The 26,993-nt window shown below is 34.9% G+C and overlaps 2 protein-coding genes across 2 annotated transcripts in view; one reads left to right on the top strand and one right to left on the bottom strand.

Moving 5' to 3' along the window:
• The first annotated feature begins 1,987 nt into the window (after nt 1–1,987).
• LOC129942529 (uncharacterized) lies at nt 1,988–3,622 on the top strand. The gene is made up of 3 exons (XM_056051512.1): nt 1,988–2,721; nt 2,786–3,158; nt 3,212–3,622. The coding sequence occupies exons 1-3, from the start codon at nt 2,426–2,428 to the stop codon at nt 3,467–3,469; spliced, it is 927 nt and encodes a 308-aa protein (XP_055907487.1). The 5' UTR covers nt 1,988–2,425; the 3' UTR covers nt 3,470–3,622.
• Nucleotides 3,623–3,641: 19 nt separating this feature from the next.
• LOC129942530 (myogenic-determination protein) overlaps nt 3,642–26,993 on the bottom strand; it is a 48,660-nt gene continuing 25,308 nt past the window's right edge. The window contains exons 4-5 of the mRNA XM_056051513.1: nt 11,303–11,381; nt 3,642–3,963 (exon numbers count right to left, since the gene is read on the bottom strand). Coding sequence (XP_055907488.1) covers nt 3,797–3,963; nt 11,303–11,381 — 246 coding nt within the window. The 3' untranslated portion in view covers nt 3,642–3,796. The remainder of the gene's footprint in view (nt 3,964–11,302; nt 11,382–26,993) is intronic.

Here is a 26,993-nt window from a genome sequence, read left to right as displayed (position 1 = left end):
TACACACGAACCATCACGGCACGATCTTGGGATCTTTTCTGATAGTTTTAAATGTTAGGCGATGACGTAGAATAAGAATTCCACCTACCCGACCTCGACAAAGTGAAGACAGCTATTTCAAAACTGAAGTGCAACAAAGCTGCTGGAGCTGACGGTATCGCTGCTAAATTATAAGCAGAACGCGATGAGTCGAATTAGCGTAGCCTGTCTAATGTTCAAAAAAGGAGACCCTATGAATTGTCCCAACTTAAGAGGCATCAATTTCATGAACTTCGCAAATAAGATCCTGCCTTATTATGTGAACGTGTGAAGCCATTCGTTAACAACCTGATAGGTCGATATCACATTGGGTTCTGAGTTCAGACCAAGAAAGTCCGCCAAATTTTCACATTACGGCAGATCTTGGCTAGTAACCAGGAACTACAAATTGATACCCACCATCTCTTTATCGATTTTAAAGCCGCATATGACAGCACCTATAGGGAAGAGCTCTACTGAGCAATGTCTAGTTTTGGCATCCCTGTCAAACTTATCCGTTTGTGCAGAATGACGATGGAGAATGCACGCTGCTCTATCAAGGTCGGAAAAGATCTCACCGATGCATTTGATGTCAAAAAAGGTTTTAGAAGGCGATGCACTGTCATGCGACTTCTTTAATATCGTTCTTGAAAGAATTGTGCAAAACTAAACCGTCAACACTAAAGGGACAATCTTCAAAAGGTCCATCTTATTACTTGGATACGCAGATGATATTGACATAATTGGAAGATCAAAGCGTGATGTCAGTGGAGCGTTTTGAGCATTGCGACGGAAGCGAAGAAGATGAGTTTAGTGGTCAATGAGGGCAAGTATATACTGTCATCAAAAGGTATCATTGAACGACGACGATAACATTGAGGTAGTTATGGAATGTGTCTACCTATGTACCTCCGTAAATTCAGACAATGACACCAGACGTAGAATAACTCTTGTACTTCTTTGTACTTAATTACAAAGTAAAGTCTTCTCTCGAGCATCTAAAGTCACCATCTTTAAGAGGGTCATCATCCTGGATCTCATTTGTGACTCTGAGTCCTGGACACTGCCAAACAAGGATAAGAGCTTCTTAGGGTTATCAGAGAGAAAAATTCCTCGGATGATTTGTGCTCTAGTCTGCATAGATGGAGAGTGGATGAGAAGATACAACGACGAACTGTACAGCGATACTGATCTGGTTAAAAGAATAAAACTACAAAGACTTAGTTGGCTGGATTATGTAGAGCGAATGGAAACTAACACTCCAGCCCGGTAGGTCTTCGAATCCATACCTCAAGACAGTGGCAGTAGAGGAAGAGTCCAACTTAGGTGGTGCACGCAGGTAGGACAGGACCGCAACCAAATAGTACAAATAGTAGTATGAAACTGGAGGATTCGGCTTAAAACTGAAGGTCTTCTTCATCGCTGACAACAGTACTTGAGAGTTATAAGTCATAGTTCTCAACAAACTGTTGCGCCACCTAATGTATTTTTTTGTTCAGAATATTTTTAAAAAGTGATCTCATATCCCGGGAAAACGATGTTAAAGACTCGAAAACTATATTTGATGGATTTTTGTTTTACTTCAACTTATGAATTGTGTTTTGGATATAAACAAAAATCAATACAAATTTCAACTAATTAAATTCACTAAAAAATACTTTTTACAAAATGCCTTAATAATTGCTACTTATGAAAAACTGCAATACAATTTGAATTAGGAGTGTTCTTTGACTTTGTATGTTAAGCTTTTTTTCTGGTAGCTTTAATCGAACGACTAACAACATTCTAGCCAAAAAATCAATTTTCCATTGAAAATTGTTTTTAGTGTAGTTTGTTGCAATCATATAAAAACTATCATATTCAATTGAAGACAATTTTAAAAACAACGAAGATGTGAAAGCTAAGTATAAACGTTACCTTTACTACAAACTACGAACAATTGTACTGATTTGTTCGGCATTTACATTGAAAAAATTTGTTCGAGGAATTATCCATATGTTATCCAATAGTTGATCAGGTCTCTAGTCAAATTTCAAAAAGAAGATAATACATTCAAATCTCAAATTGTTTTTGAGACCCCCTCTATTTCTGTAACTATGTGTCCTCGATATTTGTATACACTTACTAAGTTCAACCTGGGAACATTCAAATTATGCAATTGAAATCAATTTTGATAAGATAAAAAAACCTTACATTGTTTATTTCAAGGGTTAGCAATAAATATTAGTTATCAGAAGATTATTATAACTCACACTAATCGAGATAGCTACCTAGTTAAAAACAGTTTAGAAGTGTTTAAAAATCTTAATCTTATGTTCTCTATCAGTACTCGTATAACAACAAGCGTGCAACTGTTTCCTTACCTGCAGTTCCGAGTGAAACTTTCTGAATTTGTATAGAAATCAAAATGAGTATCAGACAACTTAGTACTGAATTAGCAAAGAATGCTGAAGATATCTTAGGAGAAAGGCCGGATAACCTTTTGGAGGACATAAAAGCTATCCGATCTTGGATAGAAAAACAACCATATTTGATAGCCCGTGATGATGAACAATTTATTGTTACCTTTCTTCGAGTTTGTAAATTCCGACTTGAAGAAACCAAACGAAGAATTGAAGCATATTTAACGTGTAAGCAATTTTACTCGGAATTGTTTAGAATTCGTCCAGTTGATTGGAAGGTCTTGGACATAGTTCGAAGTGGGTAAGTGAAGAGTTTCATCTATATTCAACTCATAAGACTAATGGTAGTTGATATTTTCCTCCAGATTTTCATGTGCCCTTCCCGAACCAAATCCAAATAATGGCGCAAGGATTATCATTTCACAATTCGCTCACTTCAACCCTCAAAAACATAAACTGCGTGATTTTTTCAAGGTTAATTTTATGTTATTTGAAATAATGGCTTTTGAAGACGACGTCACTGGTGTTAACGGTTTGGAGCAGGTCATAGATCTGAAGAATTGTACTTTCCAACAGACTCTTCACTTTGATCCGATGGATTTGAAGAAGATCTATCACTACCAAGAGCAGTGTGTTCCAGTTCGTCTGCTTAGGATTCATATAATTAATTTGAGACGAGAATTGCAAGCTGCTTATAAACTTGCTAATGGAATTCTGCCAGCGGATATTCCATTTGAGGTAAGATTGTCTTTGATTTCTTTCATAAATTTTTGTTAAGTCTTATATTATAGATTCTATTGCATGAAAAAGAAGAAGACTTATACAATTTTATACCTCTTGAGTCTCTTACTGATGAGTATGGTGGCAAAAACGGAACCAAACAAGAATTAATTCAAGAGACTGAGAAAATCTTTCAAGATCATGTGGAATATTTTGAAAAAGATGCTCTCCTCGGAACAAATGAAAAACTTCGACACGAATCCCAGAATTTCAATCTTCAAACTGATTTTGGAGTCGATGGAAGTTTTAGAAAATTAGAAGTAGACTGAAAAAGTTTTTATAATTTATTCTTTTTTATTTAATTCAGAGAATTAACTTAAGATTTATACATAAATATTTTTGTATTTATACATTAATTTTATATTCTATGGAAAATTTTATTCTTATTCAAATAGTTTACTTAAACTCTAAAAATGTTAAGGGTTGGTTTTCAAGGCATCAATAGCTTTCAATTCTAAAATGTATGTATTTTTTATATAAATATGTGTAAGTATAGCATTGTATCCCTATTTATAACTTAAATTAAAATAAATAATTTTGAGAATTTTATTATTTTAAGTTCCTTAAAAATGCACAATTATTTTATGTATATATGTTTAAGTCGTACACTTCTGAGCGAAAGATTGATTGAGTGAAGCCGAAGACGACAATGAAGATGATGAAGATGCACTGCTACTTGGGGATGTATTTTTATTTATACTTTGAACTATGAGATTAAGGCATTCGAGGCTAGATCCGTTCGCTGAAGAAGTTGAATCAAATTCTAAAAAGAAAAAAATTAAAACAGTATTTTATTAATTTAAAACAAGTTTTTGCATAATGATATCAAAAAGGAAATTTTAAATTTTTTAGTAATCTTATGTTGGAATACCTGATTACCATAAAAAGGATTTGTGAATTTTTGGTTGATACCAAAGTTTGGACATTTTTTTAAAAAGAAAAATATGAGACAAATATTATATTTTACTAGATGACCCGGCCACGCGTTGCTGTGTCTAACTTTTTTGTCACATTACATTGTTATGAGCTATTCGAGGGGAACGGTAGGTGAACATCAGACATGAGTACCACCATGCCTTTTTACATAAATGTCATTTGTAAAAAAAGCGACCTTTATGACAGACTTTCAACAACCGTTAACCTTTATTACAATGAAATTATTAAAAAAATAAAAAAAATTTACTGATTTGGGAAGGACTTTGAACACAATTTATCAACATTTTCGTACAGTTGATGTAAAGCAAAAATGAGAAAAACATGGATTTACTAAATCGTAACCACAAATTTATATTGTTTGGCCTTGAGACTTATAGACATAGCAAAAGCTAAACGAATTGGAAACTGTAACCTTCTGAAGGATATAATATAATCTGGCGGTGCGATTGAAATTCGTGGCAACAGAACCACTTTTACTTTAAACTTTCCAGTTAAAATGGTTGCTTCAAGAATATTTCCAGTGATCTTTTTAATAGTCAAACGTGTACTATTGCATAATCTAGGTAGATTCAAATTACGCAGGAGAATAATAAGTGAAACAGTTATTTGTCCTAGATTATTTGGTGGCATTCCAGGTAATCTGTACAGGAAATACCGATCTACATCGTGACTAAAACATAGAAATGGTAACAGAAGTTGTTAAAAAATACGCTGTATCGCACAACCAAAGACTGCAAAGTCGTACTAATTCTAATGGAGTGCGTCTTGAATATAAGAAACCATGTGCGGAGATTAAGAAGAACCAAGCCTCATGAGCTTATGGTCTAAAAAAACATGGGGAAGTATTAAAAGTTTAAACTTCCCTCAAAGTGATTGTACAAAGTTAAGAAAGAAAAATCGGAAGTCGATCCTTCAAGATTGGTCCTGTTGAAGAGGTTGTTTTAGTGGTTAAGAGTCCTACACTACTTCGTGTCGAGTACTGCCAAGTGTCTTTTGAAGATTTCCTCCTGTCAAAAAAAAAATCCAGGTATGCTTCTATCTAAGTTACTAGTGGTAGGCTATGCTAACATCAAAAGTAAGAATGTCAAATTCACTGTGTTTGGGTTTATTTAACTTCCCATAGGAACTTATTGTGATCGGTCCGATTTGTCGAATTACAAATTTTAATATTTTTCGACATTTCAAGGTGCCTTGTACCTAAATAAAAGATGTAAAGAAAGCTCGGAATGCTTTTTTCGTTGTCCATAGCTTAAGAACCAGTAGAGATATTGCCTCCAAATAAGTCTTATTATACAGATAATAATGCAAAATGATGCAAAAAGGACTTTCTCACAAACCAATAAGACTAGCGACTTGAATTTCATTTTCTGTAACATCTTGTTATGTTGTACCAAACAAATATATTTTTGGAAAAATATTCAATTACCGGTATTTTTTATAATTTAAACAAACGATTGTCACCTCGAATATTAAAAACTGATTTTAGCTATAAAATAATTGTATGCAACGAAAAATAACGTTTCTGACGTCTCGTAGTCTTGTAAAAAAATATGAGATTTTACAAAAAAATAAAAACCTAAAAAAAACATTAATAAAACTTTGTAAAAATTAGTTTTCGACTCAAATATCTTTTTGAAAATTTGAGATATTGGGCTCAAAATAATTTTATCTTATAAAAAATATTGTTTTTAACATGCGGTAAAGTTTTGAGAAAAATCAAATTGAAAATTTGACTCAAATGAAATATGAATATTTTGTTAACAAGAAGTGCATTCCTTTCCCAATGCAGAACTTAGCTTAAGAGATGAATAATAATTACAAAGTCAATCTTAATCAAACAATCATAGTGAAGCTATGTACAATGAAGCATTGATTGCTACTGAGGATCTTTGCATTATCATTGCCCACCTACCACTTAGTCATTTCTGTATGCATTCACAAAATCGAAATGTATCTGATTTAATAGACACTTAATTGAATAGTGAGTTATTATTTAATAAGTGAAACAAGCAAAACATTGCGTATTTCGCTGATTCTTGCTAAAATAGAATCAAATAATGGAATCGCATTGGCATTTTTCATCTTCTGAGATTGCGGCAAATGGAGACAGAACAGCTTATTTAAATCAACAAAATAACTCAGACCACAGTGCTGAAACAGTGTAAAATTATCATGTGTGATAAATGCATTATGGCACACAATTGCGTTGAACTGGACATTGAACGATATAAAAACCAACTACAGACTATTTGGCGGCAGTCGGTTACTCCTTTCTGCTGATTTCAGACAAAATCATCCCGTTATTCCGCGTTCAAGGTACGCTGATGAGATCAACCCGTGCTTAAAATCATCGGCACTGTGGCGTAATGTTGAAAAAGTACAATTGAAATTAAATATGCAAGTTGAAATGCTTCAAGATCCATCCGCTGAAACATTCTCAAAACAATTGTTAGATAAATGCGACGGAAAAGTAACTACAAAATAAAATAAAATTACGGGTCAATTTCTGCTAGATTATTGATTCTCACTGACCAGATATTTCCCGATGTACACAGACATCATGAGTGGCCGGCAGACAGAGCAATTTGAGCAGCAAAAAATGTGGATGCCAACGAATTAAATCTCAAGATCCAACATTTGTTTCCATTAGACTTGTTGTCATACAAATCTATTGATACAGTATTTAGATGCTACCAAAGCTGTAAATTATCCAACTGAGCTTTTGAACTCATTGGATTTACCGGGCATGCCACTGCATTTAAAACTAAAGGTGGGATCTCCGGTAATCGTAATTTAAATCCACCAAGGTTGTGCAACGGCAAGCGATTAGTAATTAAAAAATTAATAAAAACTGTTATTTATTATTCTAAATATCAAATTCCGAGGTAAGAATATATTATTAGCTCGAATCCCTTTTATACCCACAAATGCGCCAATACAATTCAAACACCTTCAAGGCCAAACGATGTCTGTCTGCGGCTAACATTTAAGCACATCATGTTTTTTACACGGGCCATTTTACGTGGCGTGCACTCGAGTGAGCAAAAGATCAGTTTGTTTGTATTGGCTAGATGTGATCACAAAAAATATTGCACACTCTGTAGAATTAAGGTATTGATATTCTTTTTTAGTGATACTCGTATGTACATAATTTTAAAGAATTAATTTAAATAGCTTACAAAAATTTGTTTGGCTCAATCTCTATACCTCTCCCACTAATATACACCATCCTTACGCACTAACAACAACTTAGTTATTCATTTCTAGCAAAACATTCTCTATGAATTATTTATGTGACAAAACAACGTTTGTCGGGTCAGCTAGTGTTAGTATAAATTTTAAATAAAAATAAATAAATAAATAAAAACAAAAAAAAGTAAATACAGTTATGTTTTTTTTTAAGATAATCTCTGTTACCGATCTTCAAATGGTAGACATGTGCATTGAAGAGGACACAAGCGTCCACAGGTTTTTCTCAAAACCCACCTCTGTCTATCAACTCCTACTCTCATCTCCCCGCTGTGAACATCGGGTGCCTAATGCCTCAACTGGAGATTGGGTTTCAACCCAATTGGAAAGTTGTTGGTGGCAGCAAACGAGAGAGATGGAAGAGGTGTTTTCACTAAGGCACCACTCCTTATCCAGGCGGCAGCGGCCGAATTCTCGAGATGGAATTAACGGTGGCGTCTACAGTTCCAGTAAGGTTGAACTACTTAGTGAACGCCTTATAGGGCTTCTTCGACATATTCGAACCAAAGGCCTGCAAGGAGTAGTTTATCTGGCTCCCCTTGCTAGGAGTTATACTAAGGATCTGGCTCTCCAGATTGGGGGTTGTGCCGTCGGGGTGACTTCCTGGCCACGTAAAAAATACCTTTAGTTGCGAAGCACCAACAAGCTGTTGACAAACCACGCAAACGAAATAAGGACAACGAACTTCGGATATGTACGTGGAATGTTAGGTCCCTTCACAGACTACGTGCAGCCGAAAAATTATCGGAAGCCCTAAACTGTTGCAAGGCAGATATTATCCAAGAAGTGCGATGGACCGGGCAAACGCAAACTAAAAGACTGTAATATATACTACTGCGACTGCTACCGAGAACAAAGACAGCGTCTATTTGGGTGTGGATTTGTTTTTCGAACTTGACGCAGGCAAAAAGTCTTGAGTTTCAACAGTGTGGGCGAGCGCATCAAAACAATCCGCACCAAGGCTAAATTCACCAACATAAGCCTAATTTGCGCGCATGCCCCAACAGAGGAGAAAGATGAAGACACCAAAGACATATTCTTCGAGCTCTTGGACAAGATATATGAGCAGTGCCCTGGCTATGACATTAAAAATGTCTAAAGAGGTTTTAATGCCAAGCTAGAAAGAGAAGACATACTCGTATTTGGTGGCATAATCGTGAGATACAGCCTGCACGACCCCACCTCTGAAAACGGATTCAGGCTGATCGATTTCGCTGCGGGGCGAGACGTTCTGGTAGCTAGTACGCAGTTCACGCATCTTAATATCCACAAGGGGACATGGAAATCTCCTGATCAATCAACCGTCAACCAGATTGACCACATTGCGATCGACGCACGACACTTCTCCAGTATCCAGGATATCCGAACATTCCGAGAGGCCAACATTGACTCGGACCACTACCTCGTTGTAGCCAAGGTACGGCTACGGATATCACGATCCAAGCCAAAACAAGGAAGTACTGTGAGAAGATTCGACGTTAGACGGCTACAATCGCAAGAGACTGCCATTTACTTTTCCGATCGAGTCTCTCATAACCTCTTAAGGAGTCCTATGCTGCCTGCATTAAGCATTGAAAACCAGTGGCAACATTGCCTTTCAGCCATCAGAGATGCCGCTAGGTTTCACACGGCCACCACAGCGAAACTCCTGGTTTGACGACGAATGCCGGCAAGCGCACGTAGCGAAACAAGAGGCATACAAAACGGCGCTGCACAAAAGGACTAGAGCTGCTCGCGAGCTCTACGAGCAGAAGAGGAGAGAGGAACACCGGCTTCTTAGACGGAAAAAAGAGAGCATGAGAAGCGCGCGATCGAGGAGATAGAGGGATATCACAACAGGAATGAGGTTCGTAAATTTTACCAAAAGGTAAAAAAAAACCTCCCAAGGATACCAGCCACGAACCGAAGCCTGTAAAGACGATCAGGGGAACATCGTAGTAGAACCGCAGTCGATGCTGATAATATGAAAAGATCACTTCTCCAAATTATATAACGGCGATGACGAACCGAATTTCGCTGTAAGGGAGATAGAAACACTCAACCTCGGCGACGCAGATCAACAATTCCGCCTAACCGACCTTGACGAAGTGAAGATAGCTATATCTAAACTTAAGTCAAACAAAGCTGCTCGAGCTGACGGCATCGCTGCCGAACTATTCAAAGTAGCAGGCGATGACTTGGTACGGAGCATGCACCAACTCATCTGCAAAATATGGTTGGAAGAAAGCATGCCCGATGAGTGGAATCTCAGCATAGTGTGCCCGATACAAAAGAAAGGAGACCCTCTAAACTGCGCCAACTTCAAGAGGCATCAGTCTCCTTAACATTGCATATAAGATCCTCTCTGCCGTATTATGTGAACGTCTGAAGCCATTCGTTAACAACCTGATTGGTCCTTATCAGTGTGGCTTCAGACCAGGAAAGTCCACTATCGACCAAATATTCCCACTACGGCAGATCATGGAAAAAACCCAGGAGCTTCAAATCGATACCCACCATCTCTTTATCGATTTTAAAGCCGCGTATGACAGCATCTATAGAAGAGCTCTACCGAGCAATGTCTAGTCTTGGCATCCCTGTCAAACTTATCCGTTTGTGCCGAATGACGATGGAGAACGCACGCTTCTCTATCAAGGTCGGAAAAGATCTTACCGATGCATTTGATGTCAAAAAAGGTTTAAGACAAGGCGATGCACTGTCATGCGTCTTCTTCAACATCGTTCTGGAAAGAATTGTGCAAAACTCAACTGTCAACACTAGAGGCACAATCTTCCAAAGGTCCATCCAATTACTCAGATACGCAGATGATATTGACATAATTGGAAGATCAAAGCGTGATGTCAGTTGAGCATTGCGACGGAAGCGAAGAAGATGAGTTTAGTGGTCAATGAGGGCAAGACCAAGTACATGCTGTCATAAAAAAAGGACACTGAACAACGACGTCTTGGACAAAACGTCACCATGGACAACTATAACTTTGAGGTAGTTAAGGACTTTGTCTACCTAGATACCGCTATTAATACAGACAACGACACCAGCGCTGAAATCAAACGAAGAATAACTCTTGCAAATCGCTGCTTTGGACTTAGAAGGCTATTGAAAAGTGAAGTTCTCTCTATAGAATCTAAAATCACTATCTATAAGATACTCATCATCCCGGTTCTCATTAATGGCCCAACCAACTTGGCGTGCGAAAGTGGAGACAGCTGCTAGCTAGGGACCGAGCTGGCTGGAGACGCATATTGGTTAAGGCCCAGGTCCGCCCTTACTGTAGCGCCACCTTAAGTAAGTAAGTAAACTCTGTTACCAAGGTATAATTAAACATTACTTTAACCTGGTAAAAATTTACTTTCGACTCAAATATCTTTCCAAAAAATTTAAATATTAGCTTCAAACTAGCTTTTTCTCACGAAAAATAATAGAAATTTAGAGTCCTTTTTACTATCTGTATAACAAAATTTATTTGAAATCGATATCTCTTCTGGTTCTTGAGCTATGGACGAGGAAAAAAGGTCGCAAACGAACGAACACGCACGCACAGACAACTTTCTTAAAATCTTTTATTTCGACTCGAGGGAGCTCAAAACGTTGAGAAACTTCCTATGGGACGTTAAAAAACTATTTAAAAAGTTACATTAATAAATCTATTTAAATGCGTTTTTGTATTTTATTTTTGATTTGGCAAAAAATGAAGATTCACTACTTTCTCAAAAAATTAAGAATTGTAAGGTTATCAAAATTAACTAACCTGAACCATCAGTTTTAAAGATTTTGAAAAGCAAATTTTTGTATGATTGGCCAAAATTATGAAATTTTGTCAAATTTTACAAATTCTCGTACCCAAATATTTTGTTCGTACTACTTTTGACGTAATACCTCAAATTATTCTTAGTTGTTTTTTTAAAAAATCAACATACCTGATATTGGAGTGTATCTGTCTGATTCCTTGTTAAAGTGCTGCAGTTTTTCGCGGAAATACGAATCTGTATATGAATTCTGTAAATAAACAATCAGAAGAAAAAGAAATAAATTAATTTTTTATTAATAATCAAAAAATACTTTAAAAGCAGTCAAATTAAAATATCTAATTAAATCTAAAATGCATCTTTGCCCTTTTATCTAGATATTTTTGTTTGTCAATTTAATTTTGATTTCTTGCCAAAAGATGTCGCTTTAGTAGCAAAACACAAAAGTAAATTTTTGTCATTGTCTTTTCTCTGACAATATGCTTCCTATTATTTTAAGAGTAGGTATCGTTGGGTGACGCCAAAAAACAAAAGAGTAGCTTGTTGTGATCCCATAAAAATTCCCATTCTCAAATCACTGCGAGCCCAATTAAAATGCACTGAACCGTACGATGCTGTACAGTGAAACAGAAACGGTACAAAATGATCTATACACTCTTATTAGTAATTAAATTAATTTGCAGGAATTACTGAAATTCACCGCGGTCGGATCAGACATTCCCAGACGACGCAATCATTCGAAAAGTGACCATGGACTACAGTGTCGGGAGGAGGAACAAAAATGTGGTATAGAGGGATGTGGTGTGTTCAGGGATCATCGTGATAATGTCGAATCTACGTACCGTATACACAGAAGTTGAAACACTTTCCCAGGATCCATTTATCACTGCACCATGACACTTTATCATTTTTACTCATAGTCAGTGAAACGTTTTGTTTTTCCCTACAGCAGCTCTCATCGACTTTGGATCTTTGGATTCTGGGAGGTTTCCACCATTACCGAGTGTACTAGGGCACTTAGCACTTTGTAATGATCATGCGGAACATGCTTTTGCTTCTGCTGCTGCTGGATTTCGATGAGAGGAAAGGATGCATGAGCATTAAAGTATTATCCACCAAGTACTTTGAAAAATATTTCTTACTGCAGCACAGAGTACATGTGCTGCAACTTCAATGGGCAAGGAGAATCCTCTTATGGTAAACCATACTTGGGACGCATAATGTTTGCGTGTATGAACTCATAAATCTTGACGTGGTCGGCGGCACATATGGAGGATTAAGAATTTGTGTACGATGCGTCCGTGTCGCCGTGATGTCTTAATTCCTCTAGCAAGAATTTGAACACGATTGTTGGAACAAAAATTGTGAAGCATAAGAGAAACAGGGGGAAATAAAGGCTTATAAATTGATTAAAATATAAGATTTATGTTAAACGGATCGGATTTTTAAAAACTATCAGTTTTCGTAAAATACTCAAATCGAACAAGTTTATTATACGATTCAAAAAGTTTTTGAAAATGATCATAATCAATTCATGAATTTAATTATTTAAATCGACGCATCGTCTCCTCTATAGCTTATTGTTTTTTGAGATATCTCGCAGCATCTGGTGGAGATCTATGATATTGTGTCAAGATGTAGTAGAAATAAAAACACTGTAAATTGGAAGTTTCGTGCTAGTTCGATCGAGGGTGCTTTTAGAACATCAACCAAAACCATCAGAAATAATTAAGGTGACAGTAAGCACCCCTGTGGAACTCCACTATTGATTTCGAAGTCTTAAGATACCTTTCCATTGTTTAAGACCATCGTATAGGTAGACTTGATAATGGCTATAAGTTTCTTGAGTATAGGCCTTCTTCTCAAGTCAAAACAAATAAAATATCGAGAAGATGAAGAAAAGCAGGTATTGTTCGATTATGTTCCTTAAGGTTTAAATTTGTTCTATGCAGAAAGATCTTAGTTCGTTTCAAGATTATTTAGACGACCGTGTATAAACCACCGTAGGTAGGGCACAAATCTATCTCCATTAGCCGCTGTCCCTTTTCCATATTTCTATGCAGCTCAACTTCTAATAGAAACTAACTCCCAAAAAAGGTGTCTTCATGAAAGTTGGTTCATTTCATAAACAGTATTCTGTGGAGTGAAGAAGGTTTTATGTATTCTTTAAATCAATAGCGCATGAAAGGCTAAAATCTGGGCCTTAGTTTAGACGACAAAACTAATATGGAAACGTAATATACAAGAAAGAACCATAAAAAGTACAGTAGCTTTCTTTTCTTACAAAAAAAACTATTGGTTGTAAATGGGGCCCTCAACCCCGAACTAAAAATTAGTTGTAAACAGCGGTAATCAAACAGATTTTCGGTGTGACTGTGGATTGCTTAAGAAAAACTATAAACCGCGACAAACTAAATAAAGTCTAACGTTTAGTTTTCCTCTCCTACGAGCCCATCTTCAGCTTTGGATACCCTACTCTACCTAACACCTTTTAATATATACTTAAACAAATAGCTGCAAGCTCCGATATTCGCATCTCAGCTTCATATAATTGGTTTAACAACAATATTGGCCACTCCGTTATTCTTAAGTATTTGGAATCAAATCCAGAGCACAAATATTACACCAACCCAAAACTGCAATTCGACAGAGACTTCTAGATTTGTATACCTTCCGGATTTCTCTTGTAAAATAGGGCATTCTGGGACGACGAGTCAATCAAATTTTTCATATATGAATCAAAAACAAATAATGGAGTTGGCGGGGGGTGTTTTCTAAGTGACTGAAAGTAAGTATCTTATTCCGCCTTCAAATAATTGTAGCGTCTTCCAGGCGGAACTTTTGGCGATCAAAGAAGTCTTGTCATGGACAGCTACTTTAACCTAATATTTCCTTAAACAATTCAACCGTAATACACGTATTTGTTTTTAATTTTTTTTTTGAACTAAAGAGTTTTTTTCTTTAGCGGCACTGAAAGAATGTGGAATGATTTCACTAGATAAACATTTTTCACTCATTTAAATATACAGACATGCAAAATATATATTAATTTGATATCCAACTTTTCTAATTGCTTCTCGCAATGTGTTATGTAAGTCGTTTTATGAAGTGCTCTCATTTATAAAAAAAATAAATTCAAGGGAACCAAAAACCCTTAGTATTCATGTAAACATTAACGGTTGTAGCATATTTTGAATTGAAAAAATAATTTACCAGTACCATACTAAGAAACATTTCGCATTTTTGCGGCTGCCTGTCCTCAATTACTACACGAATTCCGTTCTCAAGGCCATGAATGAATTTTGGATCACGTGACCTTAAATTAATTAAATATGATCAGCTCTGAGACAACACGAATAGGAAACTTTTATTACGAAATTGCTGTTATTTCGACTCAAACGAACATTAATTATTTTAAATTTAATGATATACTTCCACGAATTTGGTGACCTCGACATGATTTGTTTAACGATAAATCACAATTTTCCTAGAAGAAAAAAAGATTTCATCCATATAACCTGAGCCAAAAAAAAAGGTTTAAAAATATGGCAGAATATTTTCAGAAGGTCATGGCAGGACTTCTATAAAAGAGTAAATACCAATGATTTCTAATTATTTTAAAATTCAAAACAGAACTATACTCCAGACAAAGATTTAACGAAGCCCAAGATCGAATCGATCCAAAACAAATTGAAGTTAGAATTCAGAATTGTATCAAAGCCTCCATTGATAACCAATACAATAATATTTCCGAACTCTTTAAAAGTGGTGAATCACCTTAAAAAAAAATCACACTTTTGAAAATAATAACCTAGCAGATATCAAATAAAGTTCAAGATATTTGAAAACAGCTCAATGTCCATTTAAAATTCCTTATTTCGACAAATCTCAGCCCATAATTGGTAAAAACAGGATACAGCAGCATTCAAATATGAGGAATTTGAAAATAGACTCATGAAGAGTTACGCTGAAACTATTGAAACAAAACTCAGGCGTTTTTATCGTGGAGAAGATGTTGTAGGTAAAAAATAAAGTAAAATTCTTGCTCACATTTAAAGTCTTGCTTCACACCAATGCTACACAACTCTTTTGAGGAAATTTTTTGTTAGCAAATTCCATACCCACGTAGAGTTTTGCTGACAATTTTACCTGAAACAACCATCTTAGACGATTTGGTTGAACTGACTGATAAAATGTTCATCAGTAAATCCAATTTCAGACAAAACAAAAGTTTGATGTTCCTGGAAACCGGAGGAGTTAGTAGATTCCAATAACTAAAAATGCTATCAATAGTTGAATTGATTGACGACAGCAAATTCAATATCGATTCTAAAAGCAGCTCTATCTAATTAAAAGAAATTTTCTTAAATATCTTTGAGAACTTAACGAAGACAAAATATCTGAATGACTCTGGATCAGTAGTTTCAATAATTCGAAAATTCTATGCCCAAAAGCTTTTGGATGTGAGTGACTTAAAACATTAGCATAAGGACTGAGAAGTGTCTGAAACTAGCTGGTGAAAAGAGTATAATCAGACCATCGAGAAGTCCAAATGCTACATAGTAGAAAGAAAAGAATGGTTCCTAGAGAACTTGCGGGAACTATAAAAAGTTGAATGCAGCAACAGTTCCGGATAAATATCCTCCACCAATGATATCTGATATTTTTTCACTTCTTTATATTAGGTCCTTATTTTCCACCATTGATTTAAGAAAGCATACCATGAAATAATAATGAACGTAGATGATATTACGAAATCCGCAATCATCACTCCTTGAGGCTTTGCGAAATGCAAGCCATCATTTACTTTAAGTATTCAACCGTCTGAAGAGAAACACACTATCTATTAACGTCAGCAAGGTTAGAACATAAATAAAACTGGGTCCTATACGAGAACGTCTTAAACAAATTCTTAACTACCCAAAACCCCAAACAAAATTTTGTATGTAGGACTAACTTTTACAGGAGAAGTAAACCAAATGCAGCAAGCATAATGTTACTCCTGATTAGTTACACTTAATCTTCCAAAAAGAATGAATTGACAGAAGAAACTAACAGCGCTTTTGATAAAAGTACACGTATCCTTGCTGAAGCAACACTTATGGCATTTCCAACAGGGGCGTATCGGAATCCCGCTTTTTAAAATCCCGAAAAAAAAGTATTAAAATCCCATCTTCTAAAGTACTAGATCCCGTCTTTTAAAATCCCGCTTTTTAAAATCCGGCCAAAATACTCGCATTTAACTAAATAACAATAGGGGGTTCGAGGGTCCCAAGTACTTTAAACACATTCGTGATTTTGTCATTTCAACGGATCACGAACCACTGACAAAAGCGTTCAGCCAAAAATTAAATAACGTTTCTGATCAACAATTTAGAGAATTTTACTTCTTTTCTCAATTTTTAACGCAAATTATTCATGAAAAGGGACAAGAGAACATTGAACAGATACGTTATTTTACATTATTTCAATCGACATAGCAACAGCTTTGGACCTAAAAACTATTCAAAAAGAACATACGAACGATGAAGAGTTACAAGATATAATTCAAAATTCAAGATTACTCAAAATGCAAGAAATTAATGTTGGAAATGATGTACAAATTTGCTGTGATGTATCAACAGGAACCGTTCGGCCATACCAAAATCACTTAGATATTTAGCTTTTTATAGGCTTTTCACACAAAGTCCAAAACCCGCCTTTCTCGAAATTGTCGGTTTTCGCCGAAAACATACATCGAAAACTCAAGTTTTCCCATACATTTTTGGTAAACCACAAGTTTTCGTAAACCACAAGTTTTATATAAAACCTCTCAAAAACTAGTAGCAATTCAGAGTTGAACTAAACAAACAAACCTTTCGAAACATTCAGCGCTCAAATTAATGTTAACAACACAGTTGATGGCTGCTGTCAAAACAATTATTTCATTTTGAAATAAATTTGGTCGTGGTTAATATTTTTTATACAATTTTCTTACAAAATAAGAATTATTTATTTTTGTTTTTAATTTACAGAATATGGAAGAGAAAAAAAGAAACTTTTGGGGGAGTTGCGTGGCAAGAGAAAAAATTGCGAAAACATTTTGCCGAAAACCCGGTGCTGGGTTTTGTGTGAAAAGGCTATGTCATATTTCAAAATCGTAACCATCCCTGTGTAAAAGCATTTTTAATGAAAAGATAATTATTTTTTCCTGTGTAAGAATAAACTGACACAATTGAAACCAAGACCTCTATAATGACAGCCCTATGCACTAATCAAAATTATCACGCCACGGGGACTACTGCTGCCCTGCCTGAACTAAAAAAGAAGTGACAGATGTCTAAATAGCGGGTTATTTAAACGAAAATTCTAACTGGAAAAACCCTTAAACATTTGTTTTCTTCAGGGCTCTAAGCAAATGTCACTTTTTCTTGCTTCCTTTTATTATTTCATATTGAAACTCATGCGCAAACTTGCGTATCAAAAGAGTGATATATAACGTCTAAAATCATTCATTAGTAGTTTAGTATCGAAACAAGCTGACTCAATTATTTGATTTGAAGAAGTAATTAACATAATTTGCAACCACACCACTTTCTAAGTTGCTTATGGTGCTCAGAAAAAGAAACATCCACTCATTCATCAATGTTAAAGATTTAAATGACTGCAATCAACACTCCGGGTCTCTGAATCTGTGAGTTTGGATAAGAAAATAATATTAACTGAAGACGATCTTAACTTTGTCAGACGATATGCAACGCATTTCAAAGTGAATGCAAAGGGCTGTCAAATTTGGAACTCAGCGAAACAATGTCAGACGCAGTAAAAATGTTCTCTGTCTTTTTGTTGGTTATTTTATAATTAAATTTAAATCACCTCTTCTAGATGCTTGGTTTTTATGGTTTGGAATTCAATTTTAATGACTCCCTTCGTCTATTTTTAAATCCTATCGCGTGATGATCTTCGTTTATATGTAAAATGCCACACGAATCATACAACGCTTCATAAAATGACATGCATTGCACATAGAAGGGGCACATCAGTTAAGGTACACAAAAACCTGGGGAACAAGAGGAATGCATCATCAGCAACGTTGCTCGTCGCAGCATCAGCAATGTGCAATAGCATAAAGATGAACACGCTTTGACGTTTCTTGTGGATTCAGGGTTTTGATTTCATGGCATTTGGCCAAGATCCAATCAAAACCACACCACCAAATCCGCCAACCCAGCGAATATCAAATGCTTATGGTAAATTAGCAAATTTGTTTATTTAGCATAATGAATGGTGCTAGTGTTACTAAGAGTACTACAAATTGTATCGTGAGGATGTTAGAATTTTGAAATGTTCAATGTTTAAGTAGTAATCTGTTAATAGCATCATATATATGGCCGCTTATAGCAATCTTTCTCCAGATATACATAATTCTGATTAATTGCCCGGAGGCTTAAGTTGTGCATATCGAGCTATTAATATAAATTGCGGAAGCTATCGAACAAATGATCCACCCTAAGAAAAAAAAAGTGCATAGTAATATTTTCGCTTTTTTTTAAAATGTAAACGAATGTTTAACAATGGTCTGAATTCTAAAAAACTTCGATATCGGTGTTTTTGAATGGGTGTCCAAAATACACTCAAGAATTAAAATTAATAGAAACTTTTTTTTCTTCTAAAATGTTACTTTTTGCATTCATTCATTAGGAACACAAGATAAAGTTTTATTACAAATCAATGGTTTTCTGGCAATTATCATATGTTTCGAAAAATTGGTAGGGTATGATGCATTACCTGAAAGTTTTCCCCTGAATTTTGCAATAATTCTCGTAGTTGACAAAACTTAATACTATTCAAAACACAAACCATAACTTCAAATCTTGCTTGATTTTTTGGAAATTTTTACAGGTTCATGACCAAATATCTCCAATACAGTTGCGGCACCTTTTTAGATCTTAAGTGATTTTGAGACTGACAGTTATTATTTGCTCAAAATCTTGACAGCATAATGATATCTTTACTTTGAGCTTGCACAACGTTAGAAAATATTGAAATTTTATTTAGAAAATGAGTTCTGTGTAACTGAAGCTTCCTCCTTGTCGTACAGCTCAACATTTCACGTACTAACTAAAAGAAAATACTGCACAAATATCTCTGATTATTCGCTTACAAGACGCAATCGACTCAGACATTGGAAGAGCTCCAAAATTATAAAGGAAAAACTCCTATGAGAACCATTTGGCGAATTACTCAGAAACTTAAACTGGTCACTATGCTTCCTTCTGAATAACGGCGTGGATTTCAATGCATTTATTTCTTTGTGAAATAAGAAACCTTATCCCAAATAGGGTAAAATCGAAGAGTATAAGCTTTAAAGGCTGGTGTACCTCCGTTTTGTGACCGACTCTCTTCCTTATGTTCATAAATGATCTCTTGTCTGCCACTTCTTTGTACATTGAACTTGTATCGCTGACGGCAGTACCTTTAGCTTCTCACATTCGTTTCTGGATTGACATCCTTGCCATTCGGATGTGTAACTTTAACTGCAGCTTTCATCGTTCTGAGTATGGGCCTTATAACCGCTTTTGTTGGACAACGATTTTAAATGAAATATTTTCTCAATCGATGTTTTGCGCTCCAAATTACTACATCGTGTTATCAATCGTCTTGCAGATGACAAAGAGTTGCAATTTTCATTTTTCGGGCTTTTTAACTTCCCAAAGGAAGTTATTGTAATGGGTCCGATTTGTCAAATTGAAAATTTTGACATTTCTCAACGTTTCAAGGTCCCCAGAGTCGAAATAAAAGGTTTTTAGAAAGATGTCTGTGCGTGCGTGTGTAAGTACTTTCGTACGTTCGTACGTTCGCGACGTTTTTCGTCGTCCATAGCTCAAGAACCACAAAAGATATCGACTTCAAATAAATGTTGTTATACAAATAATAAGGCAGAAAGATACGTCGGTGGTTTTTATACCATAGCAGTTTGAAAAAAAGGTGAAAATCTTGGTTAACCCTAACACGCTAGAGACTTGAATTAAATTTTATATAATATATTGTAACGTGATATCAAAGAAGTATATTTTTTGAAAAAAATCCATTTAACAGTTTTTTTTTATGAATCAATAAAACTGAAAAAAAAAATTTGTCACCTCCAAAATCTTACGACTTAAATATGATTTCATCTCCAAAATAATTTTGTGCAACGAAGAATAATGTTTTTGACATCTGATACAATTTTGATAAAAATCGAATTAACAGTTTTTTTTTTTATAAAAAATAAAAATCTAAAAAAAACATTACTCAAAGTTGGTAAAATTTGAATATAGATTCAAATATCTTTTCAAAAACTTGAAAGTTAGGCTTCAAACTTATTTTATCTTATAAGAAATATTGTTTTCAACATTTTGAAAAATGTTGAAAAAAATCTAATTGACAGTTTTTTTTACAAAAAAATAAAAACCGAAAAAAAATTAACAAAAGTTCGTAAGAAATGATTTTCGACTCAAATATCTTTTCAAAAATTTGAAATATTGGCCTCAAACTAATTTTTTTCACAGAAAATATTATTTTCGATATTCAGTAATTTTTAAATAAAAATCCAACAGTCCGTTTTTTCATAAAATATAAAATCTACAAAAAATAGTACGAAAATTTGGTAAAAATTGATACGAGTACATATAGACAAACTTTTAAGCAAGACAAATGACAGACGGGATGTGGAAGTTATCAGTGTGGGTCGCATCCCAGCCCCTTTTTTGTTAGATAATGAACGACCTTTATTATGCCAACAATAAAGGAACGATTTAAATACTTAGCCAATATCATCCCAGCCGCCCGAAATCATCAAAAAGTCTTGAAAAATTGCAGCCCTACTACGAAAACGGTACGAAATTTTGCTTAAAGTAATTTTTTGACACTTTTTAAACATTTCGATCGGTATTTCACCAAAAGCGTTAAATTAAGCTTGCCAGAAAACTGTTCAAGTTATAAAACCATAATTGGAGTGCTGTGTGGCTTGTTATCAGGTCTTGACGGAGCACATATTTTAAATCGCTAGCCAAAAATAATAGACAATTTCTTGGCCATATTGTTAAATCGATGTACAGGGTGTCTGGTGGGAGATATATGTTTTTCAATACGATTGTTTCAAATAGCAATAAACCATGCGGGAGGAGTGGTGTCACTGGAATCAGTGATCGTGCAGATTTCTCACTCACGATGTCGCACTGGTCAAGTGAGCATCGCGCGTTTGCTATCGAGGCATTTTTTAAGAGTAACGATTCGTCGATAGACCCAGTCAATCTTTAAGGACTCGCGAAAATATCGAAATGGTTAAAGACAGTTTACGTAAAAGTGCAGGATTTTCGATACGGAAAAAGGCATCCTCATTGGGAATTCCAAGAGCAACTATTCATGAAATTAGAAAAAAAATTTAGTTTCACGCAAAAAACTTTGAGAAACGATGTTTGAGCGTTTTCGATCTGTGTATCCCAATTTTGGAACGACGAGGCTCATTTGCATTACAACGGACACGAAAATAAACTAAACTTCCATTACTGGGCTATAAGAACCCACAACAGTGCGTCGACTGAAACACCAAATTGCCCCAGGGTAACTATTTTGTGTACCTTATCCACGCATGTGATGATTGGACCTTTTTTTTAAGAATACTCGAGGCCAGGTGACAAATGTCGATAGTGACTTATTACAACTAATTTTTTTTTTGGCGAACCTGCAAGCTCATCCATCGTTTTCATAAGTGGTTTCAACAGGATGGTTTGATTATTAATCTGCCGCCAGACAACCTGTACTTTCGATTGATTGAGCACAGGCCTTATGGCTGAATCACAAACACACTTCACCTGACGTTTACGAGTTTAGCCATAGGAATTCAATGCATGCAATTGAAAATCGTAAGGAAAAGAAAGTAATGTAACGTAATGTGACTCCAAATGGAAGTTTAAGTTTAATTATCTGAACATTTGCTTTGTCTGATAGCTCAACAGCTCTACAAAAATGTCAACAAACTACATATTTGCTCTTTGGAGGGATGAAGTAATAGAAATGTCATTCAAAGCAACCTCGAACCAGCCCAGCGTAACGCAGTCGAAGCCGAAGCTGAAGCGTGGTTGTTAGTCAGCCATTAAGGGCCTTGCACATGAGAACGAACAACGAATGAACAAACAAACGTGATCTTAAACATTTCAAAAAGTCAATTTCAAACAAAAACACATTTAAATTATTAGAAACCAATTGACACTTACGTTAGGATAATACAATTTGTATTTTGTTCTTTAAAACAAGACAATTTTGGAAAAATAATTTGGGAGTAACGAATTGCAGTGTGGTTGCTACGAACTGTCAAATTCTATTCGCGTTCCACATACCATCCACACTGCAACGAATAAATTGTTCACGCTCAACTAAACGTCAAAATAATACCACTCTTGTTTTCTTTGTTGTAAAGGGTAATTATAAATTGACAATTCGTCGTTGTCTGCTAATAGAAGTAAAGCTCATGTGGAAAAAAAGTCAATATATGTGAATATCCACAGTTCGCAGTTCGTAGTTCATGTGCAAGATGCTTTAGAGTAGGTATCAATAACGCTTTCATTCACTTCAAATTTCTTAAAATGTCATTATAACTTAACCGATTGCTTGACTACCATAATCATTGCGTAACTTGCGAAAAATGGATTTGTTTTAATCATAACTTTTGTAGCAGAGCTTTTTAGAGGTATAGAACTTGAACACTACTTTAACTGACTGCCATTTTTTCAGCTATTAAAGGAGTATTTCTTAGTTTGGGTTGGAATTTCAACATGAAAAGACTTACGATGCTGGCCAGAACATTACAGTCAGTAATGGCTTTTTGTTCATCAATTGAAAATCCATGATATGCCGAAGCTGTGGTTTCAACAAAACGGCAAAACATGTCACATAGTTCTTGCCAAATAGATTTATTTAAGAAAAAGTTTTACTTTACTTATTCATGAATTTCTCCAAGATCGTACGATTTAATGCCACTTAGCTATTTCCTGTGAGAATATGTGACAACGTTAGTATACGTCGATAAGACCGAAAAGATTGACCACTTGGAGGACAACATTTGCCGCGTTATTGCCGATATACGGCAACAAATGTTGGAAAAAGTCTTCGAAAATTGGACGTCTTAATCAGCTTTGCTAAAAATCATAGTTTTTAATTAAAAACCCAAAAGATTATCGTTCCAAGAACGTAAATTTTATGTCAATTTAAGAAATCATCTTTGTTTTGTTCAACTCAAAGTTATATACTTCTAAAAACACCTTTAAGTACATTTTATTAATTTTAGTTCTTTGAACAATTGTTAATCGATCAATAATTGTAAATGCCAAACATTAAACTCATATAATGACACTTCAAATGACATTTTAGTTTGACAGGTGTCAAATTCTAGTGCTTCCGACTTAAGACCACGAAATAAATAAGTCCTTAAATATTTAGAAGTAATTGTAATCACTCAATTAAATGATTTCAAATGAACATATAATTTATGGCTCTGAAGCAGATTAAAGTGGTTCTAAAGATTTAAATGGGATAAACAACGTTTTGCAGATTGTAATTTTTATCTAAGAGTTATTACTTCATTTAATTGTTACTGAATTTTCAAAATGAATATCCGTATGTATTAGAAAAGTCATAAATAATTCCACATTCTCTTCTGTCTTCTGTCTTCATCCTTCATAAATATGTCAAAATATATGTACGAGGTAGGTACCTTTACAAAGCAACCTCATTTCGACTCAAGCCCACCAATCATCGATGTGAACATTCATAATAACCGTGCGATAATATGTTCGTCTGTCACCTAATGTCATCCAACCAAATATTAAATGAACATCTTTCTTTAAATATATATGTTGCGCTACGTTGTTGTTGCTCCCATTAAGGTGGCATAAAACAACAACCATTCACGGGCACGGCATGGGCATCTTTTATGCATAATAAAATGTGACCGTAAGGAACAACCAAGAAGAGGGCAGAGCAGAACAAGAGCAGAAGTGAGCCGTGTCGAGCTAGATACGGACATGCAATCCATTTTTGGTGTCATGTTTTTTGTGGCAATTTGTCTTCATGTTTCATTCCGTGGATCCGTGGAGCAACGTTTTGCGCCAAGACGAAGACGTAAAGGTCGGTAGCGGTACGCACAATAGATTGGATGAGTAGTAGATTGCCAAAGAAAAGAAGGTGCCCAACGAAACTCTTAAGCCCTGCGATATGGCATTGCCATGTAGACCGATGAGAAATGTCATGAAATATTTTTTGAATTTTTGTTTCTTCCTTCGATCTTCGATGTTGGATCTTTCTTCTTGCCGCCACTCACCGCTCGCAACCGACCGAACAACTCTATGGGCCACACACACGACATCTACAGTCTACACACATGACACGCGCCCTAAAAATGCGCGTTCCCGCACTTATGAGTGTCTAAAAATAACCAACGGCAACATCAAATTGACGTTATAAATTAACTGCATTTATATAATTTTCCATTAATTCACGTATTTCTGTGAATTCTATTAGCTCGGGTATTCACGAAACGTGAAAATGACATTTAATACGATTTTCACCGCCCTCCCTATTCCGACCGATGGATTTTCTTAATACTGCTTTTCTCTATCTTGAAAAATTACACGGAAACATTTTTCAATTTAAGGAAAACGTCATAATGAAGACGACGACGCAATGTTATGAAGTAACAAACTAAAAACAAAAACGAGAAATTTAAAAAAAAAAAAACATTTCGAATACTCGAAGTGATCAAGACTATATTTGTGATTTTTGAGATATAATTTATGAAATGAATTTTTTTAACTAATTGATGTTGAAAAACTAGAAACATTCATTCACTTTCAGTCTTCGACCTTCATGATGGGACAATAATTTTTGTTTTCCTGTTCAGACTTCAGAGCCAGACTAATGCGGGCTAAGAGTTTGATTAATGTTTTGTTATGAATTCTTCGTCAAGCTCTTTAAATGTCACTTAAAATAAATAGCAAAACGCTTCAATACTATATTTTGACAGTTCTTCTTCTTCTTCTTTGTTTGTGGGCGTTCCTATTGGTTAAATTTATTTAGTTGTTTCAAATGCATCGAAATGTATTTGTATTTTTGAACACGGATTTTTGAGAAAAATTTAAAAATTTCTGTTGTTTTTATTTTATTTGTAGTAGAAAAAAAATAGAATTAATTTATTTAATCGAATAAATAAATAAAATGATATTTTAGCTGTTGAATATTTCAACGGAAACCGATTGTTGTTTTATAAGTGTGACAGGAAACATATTGTGGACATATTTTCGAATAAAGGTTAATGTAATATTTCACTAAGAACTTAGAAATTAATTTGATATAATAATAATGCCACATAATGATGTTCATATAGAAGCTCTCTGTTCTGTTGTTGAAGACACAAACGAGAAAAAAAGAAACTTAGACGATTTTCTTTTGTTTTAAGATTTATTGACATCGTAGAAGCAAAATATGGGATGGATTAGTTTGTTAATGTCCAATTTAAAAAAAATTATATTACTCTTCAGCAAGAAAGTGATAAACAAACAAAACGTTTGTGTTTTTTGTTTTTAAGCTAATTGCTTGAAAATTAAAATTTTAAGTTTCTTTAAAAAAGAAAGAAGAAATACATTTTTTTTGTAGAATAATTTTAAAAATCATTTAAAAAAAAACTAACTACAACAAACATTAAAAAGTCACGAAATATTCTGATAACACACTTCTTTATGAAAGTAAAAATTACGCCAATGTTAAAAATAAAACTATACACGCTCTAATAACGCATCGAAATTGTTAAAATTCGGTATAAAATGGTACCGCGTCTTTGGTTGAATAGGTGATAACAATTGAGTTTTTGAAGTCATCGAGGGCATACAGTCGCAAATGTACAAATCAGCCAAAGTTTTAGAAGTAACCCACAATGTAAAACTGCTAATGAATTAGACTTCGAAAAAGAACTTCGAAAAGGAAACAACTAATCAATTAAATTTAAGTGTTTTCTTGTGCGATATTGGAGATTTTAAACCAATTTGGTATCTTTTTGGAAAGACTTTAATGTCGTTAAAACAATGTCCTTTGAATTTTCCTTAAAATGTTAACGAATTTTATATAAAAAGTATCTGACCCGACAAACGTTGTTTGTCTTATAAATTATTTCTAGAGAATATTTTGCTCGCAATAAATAACTAACTTATTGTAATTTTTTTAATTTATTAAAATTAATTCTTTGAAATTATATACGCGCTAAATATGACTTGACTATACTACAAAAAAAAAAAACAATATCAATCCCTTTATGCAACAGAATGTACAATATTTTTTGTGATCAAATCACAAACTACTCGTAGATGGTTTTCCCACTCGAGAACACGCAACGTACTGTCAGTGTGAAAAACACGAAGTGCTCAAATGTAAGCCGCAGACAGTCATAGTTTAGCCTTGAGACTTATTGATAGTCATTGCAAATGCCAATCTAATTGGAAATTGAAGGAACATGGACCGCCCATGTTCGCGTACTTAACTCGGAGTATCCTGGACATATTCTTGCATATGGCGTAGACTGCCTATGTTTGATGATTTTAGAGTTACAAATTTGAGCGGTTTCGGCGTTGGTGATGATAGTGTCTTGTAGGTGAATATATTCTTTCGCACGCAGCTTTTTTGATTAAATCTCAAGTATCGTAATCGCTCGCTCTCCGTCTTTATATACATGTCGACCATGAATTGCTGACAAAGCTCACGACATCGTAGAATAACGTTGTTCCGATCGCGTCTAATCATCAACCGATACGCATTCCAATCCTTCTAGCTGACATTCTTGTTTCGGCACTTGTTG

This window comes from Eupeodes corollae, chromosome 1 (genome assembly GCF_945859685.1).
Source record: "Eupeodes corollae chromosome 1, idEupCoro1.1, whole genome shotgun sequence".
In the NCBI taxonomy this organism is placed as follows: Eukaryota; Metazoa; Arthropoda; class Insecta; order Diptera; family Syrphidae; genus Eupeodes; species Eupeodes corollae.
This window is presented reverse-complemented; position numbering and strand designations above follow the sequence as displayed.

What these genes read in the sequence shown, in the direction of transcription:
- LOC129942529 (XM_056051512.1), top strand. Translation starts at nt 2,426, where the DNA reads ATGAGTATCAGACAACTTAGTACTGAATTAGCAAAGAATGCTGAAGAT. An exon ending in TTGGACATAGTTCGAAGTGG is followed by an intron (nt 2,722 to 2,785) that starts GTAAGTGAAGAG and finishes ATTTTCCTCCAG; the next exon opens with ATTTTCATGTGCCCTTCCCG. An exon ending in CAGCGGATATTCCATTTGAG is followed by an intron (nt 3,159 to 3,211) that starts GTAAGATTGTCT and finishes CTTATATTATAG; the next exon opens with ATTCTATTGCATGAAAAAGA.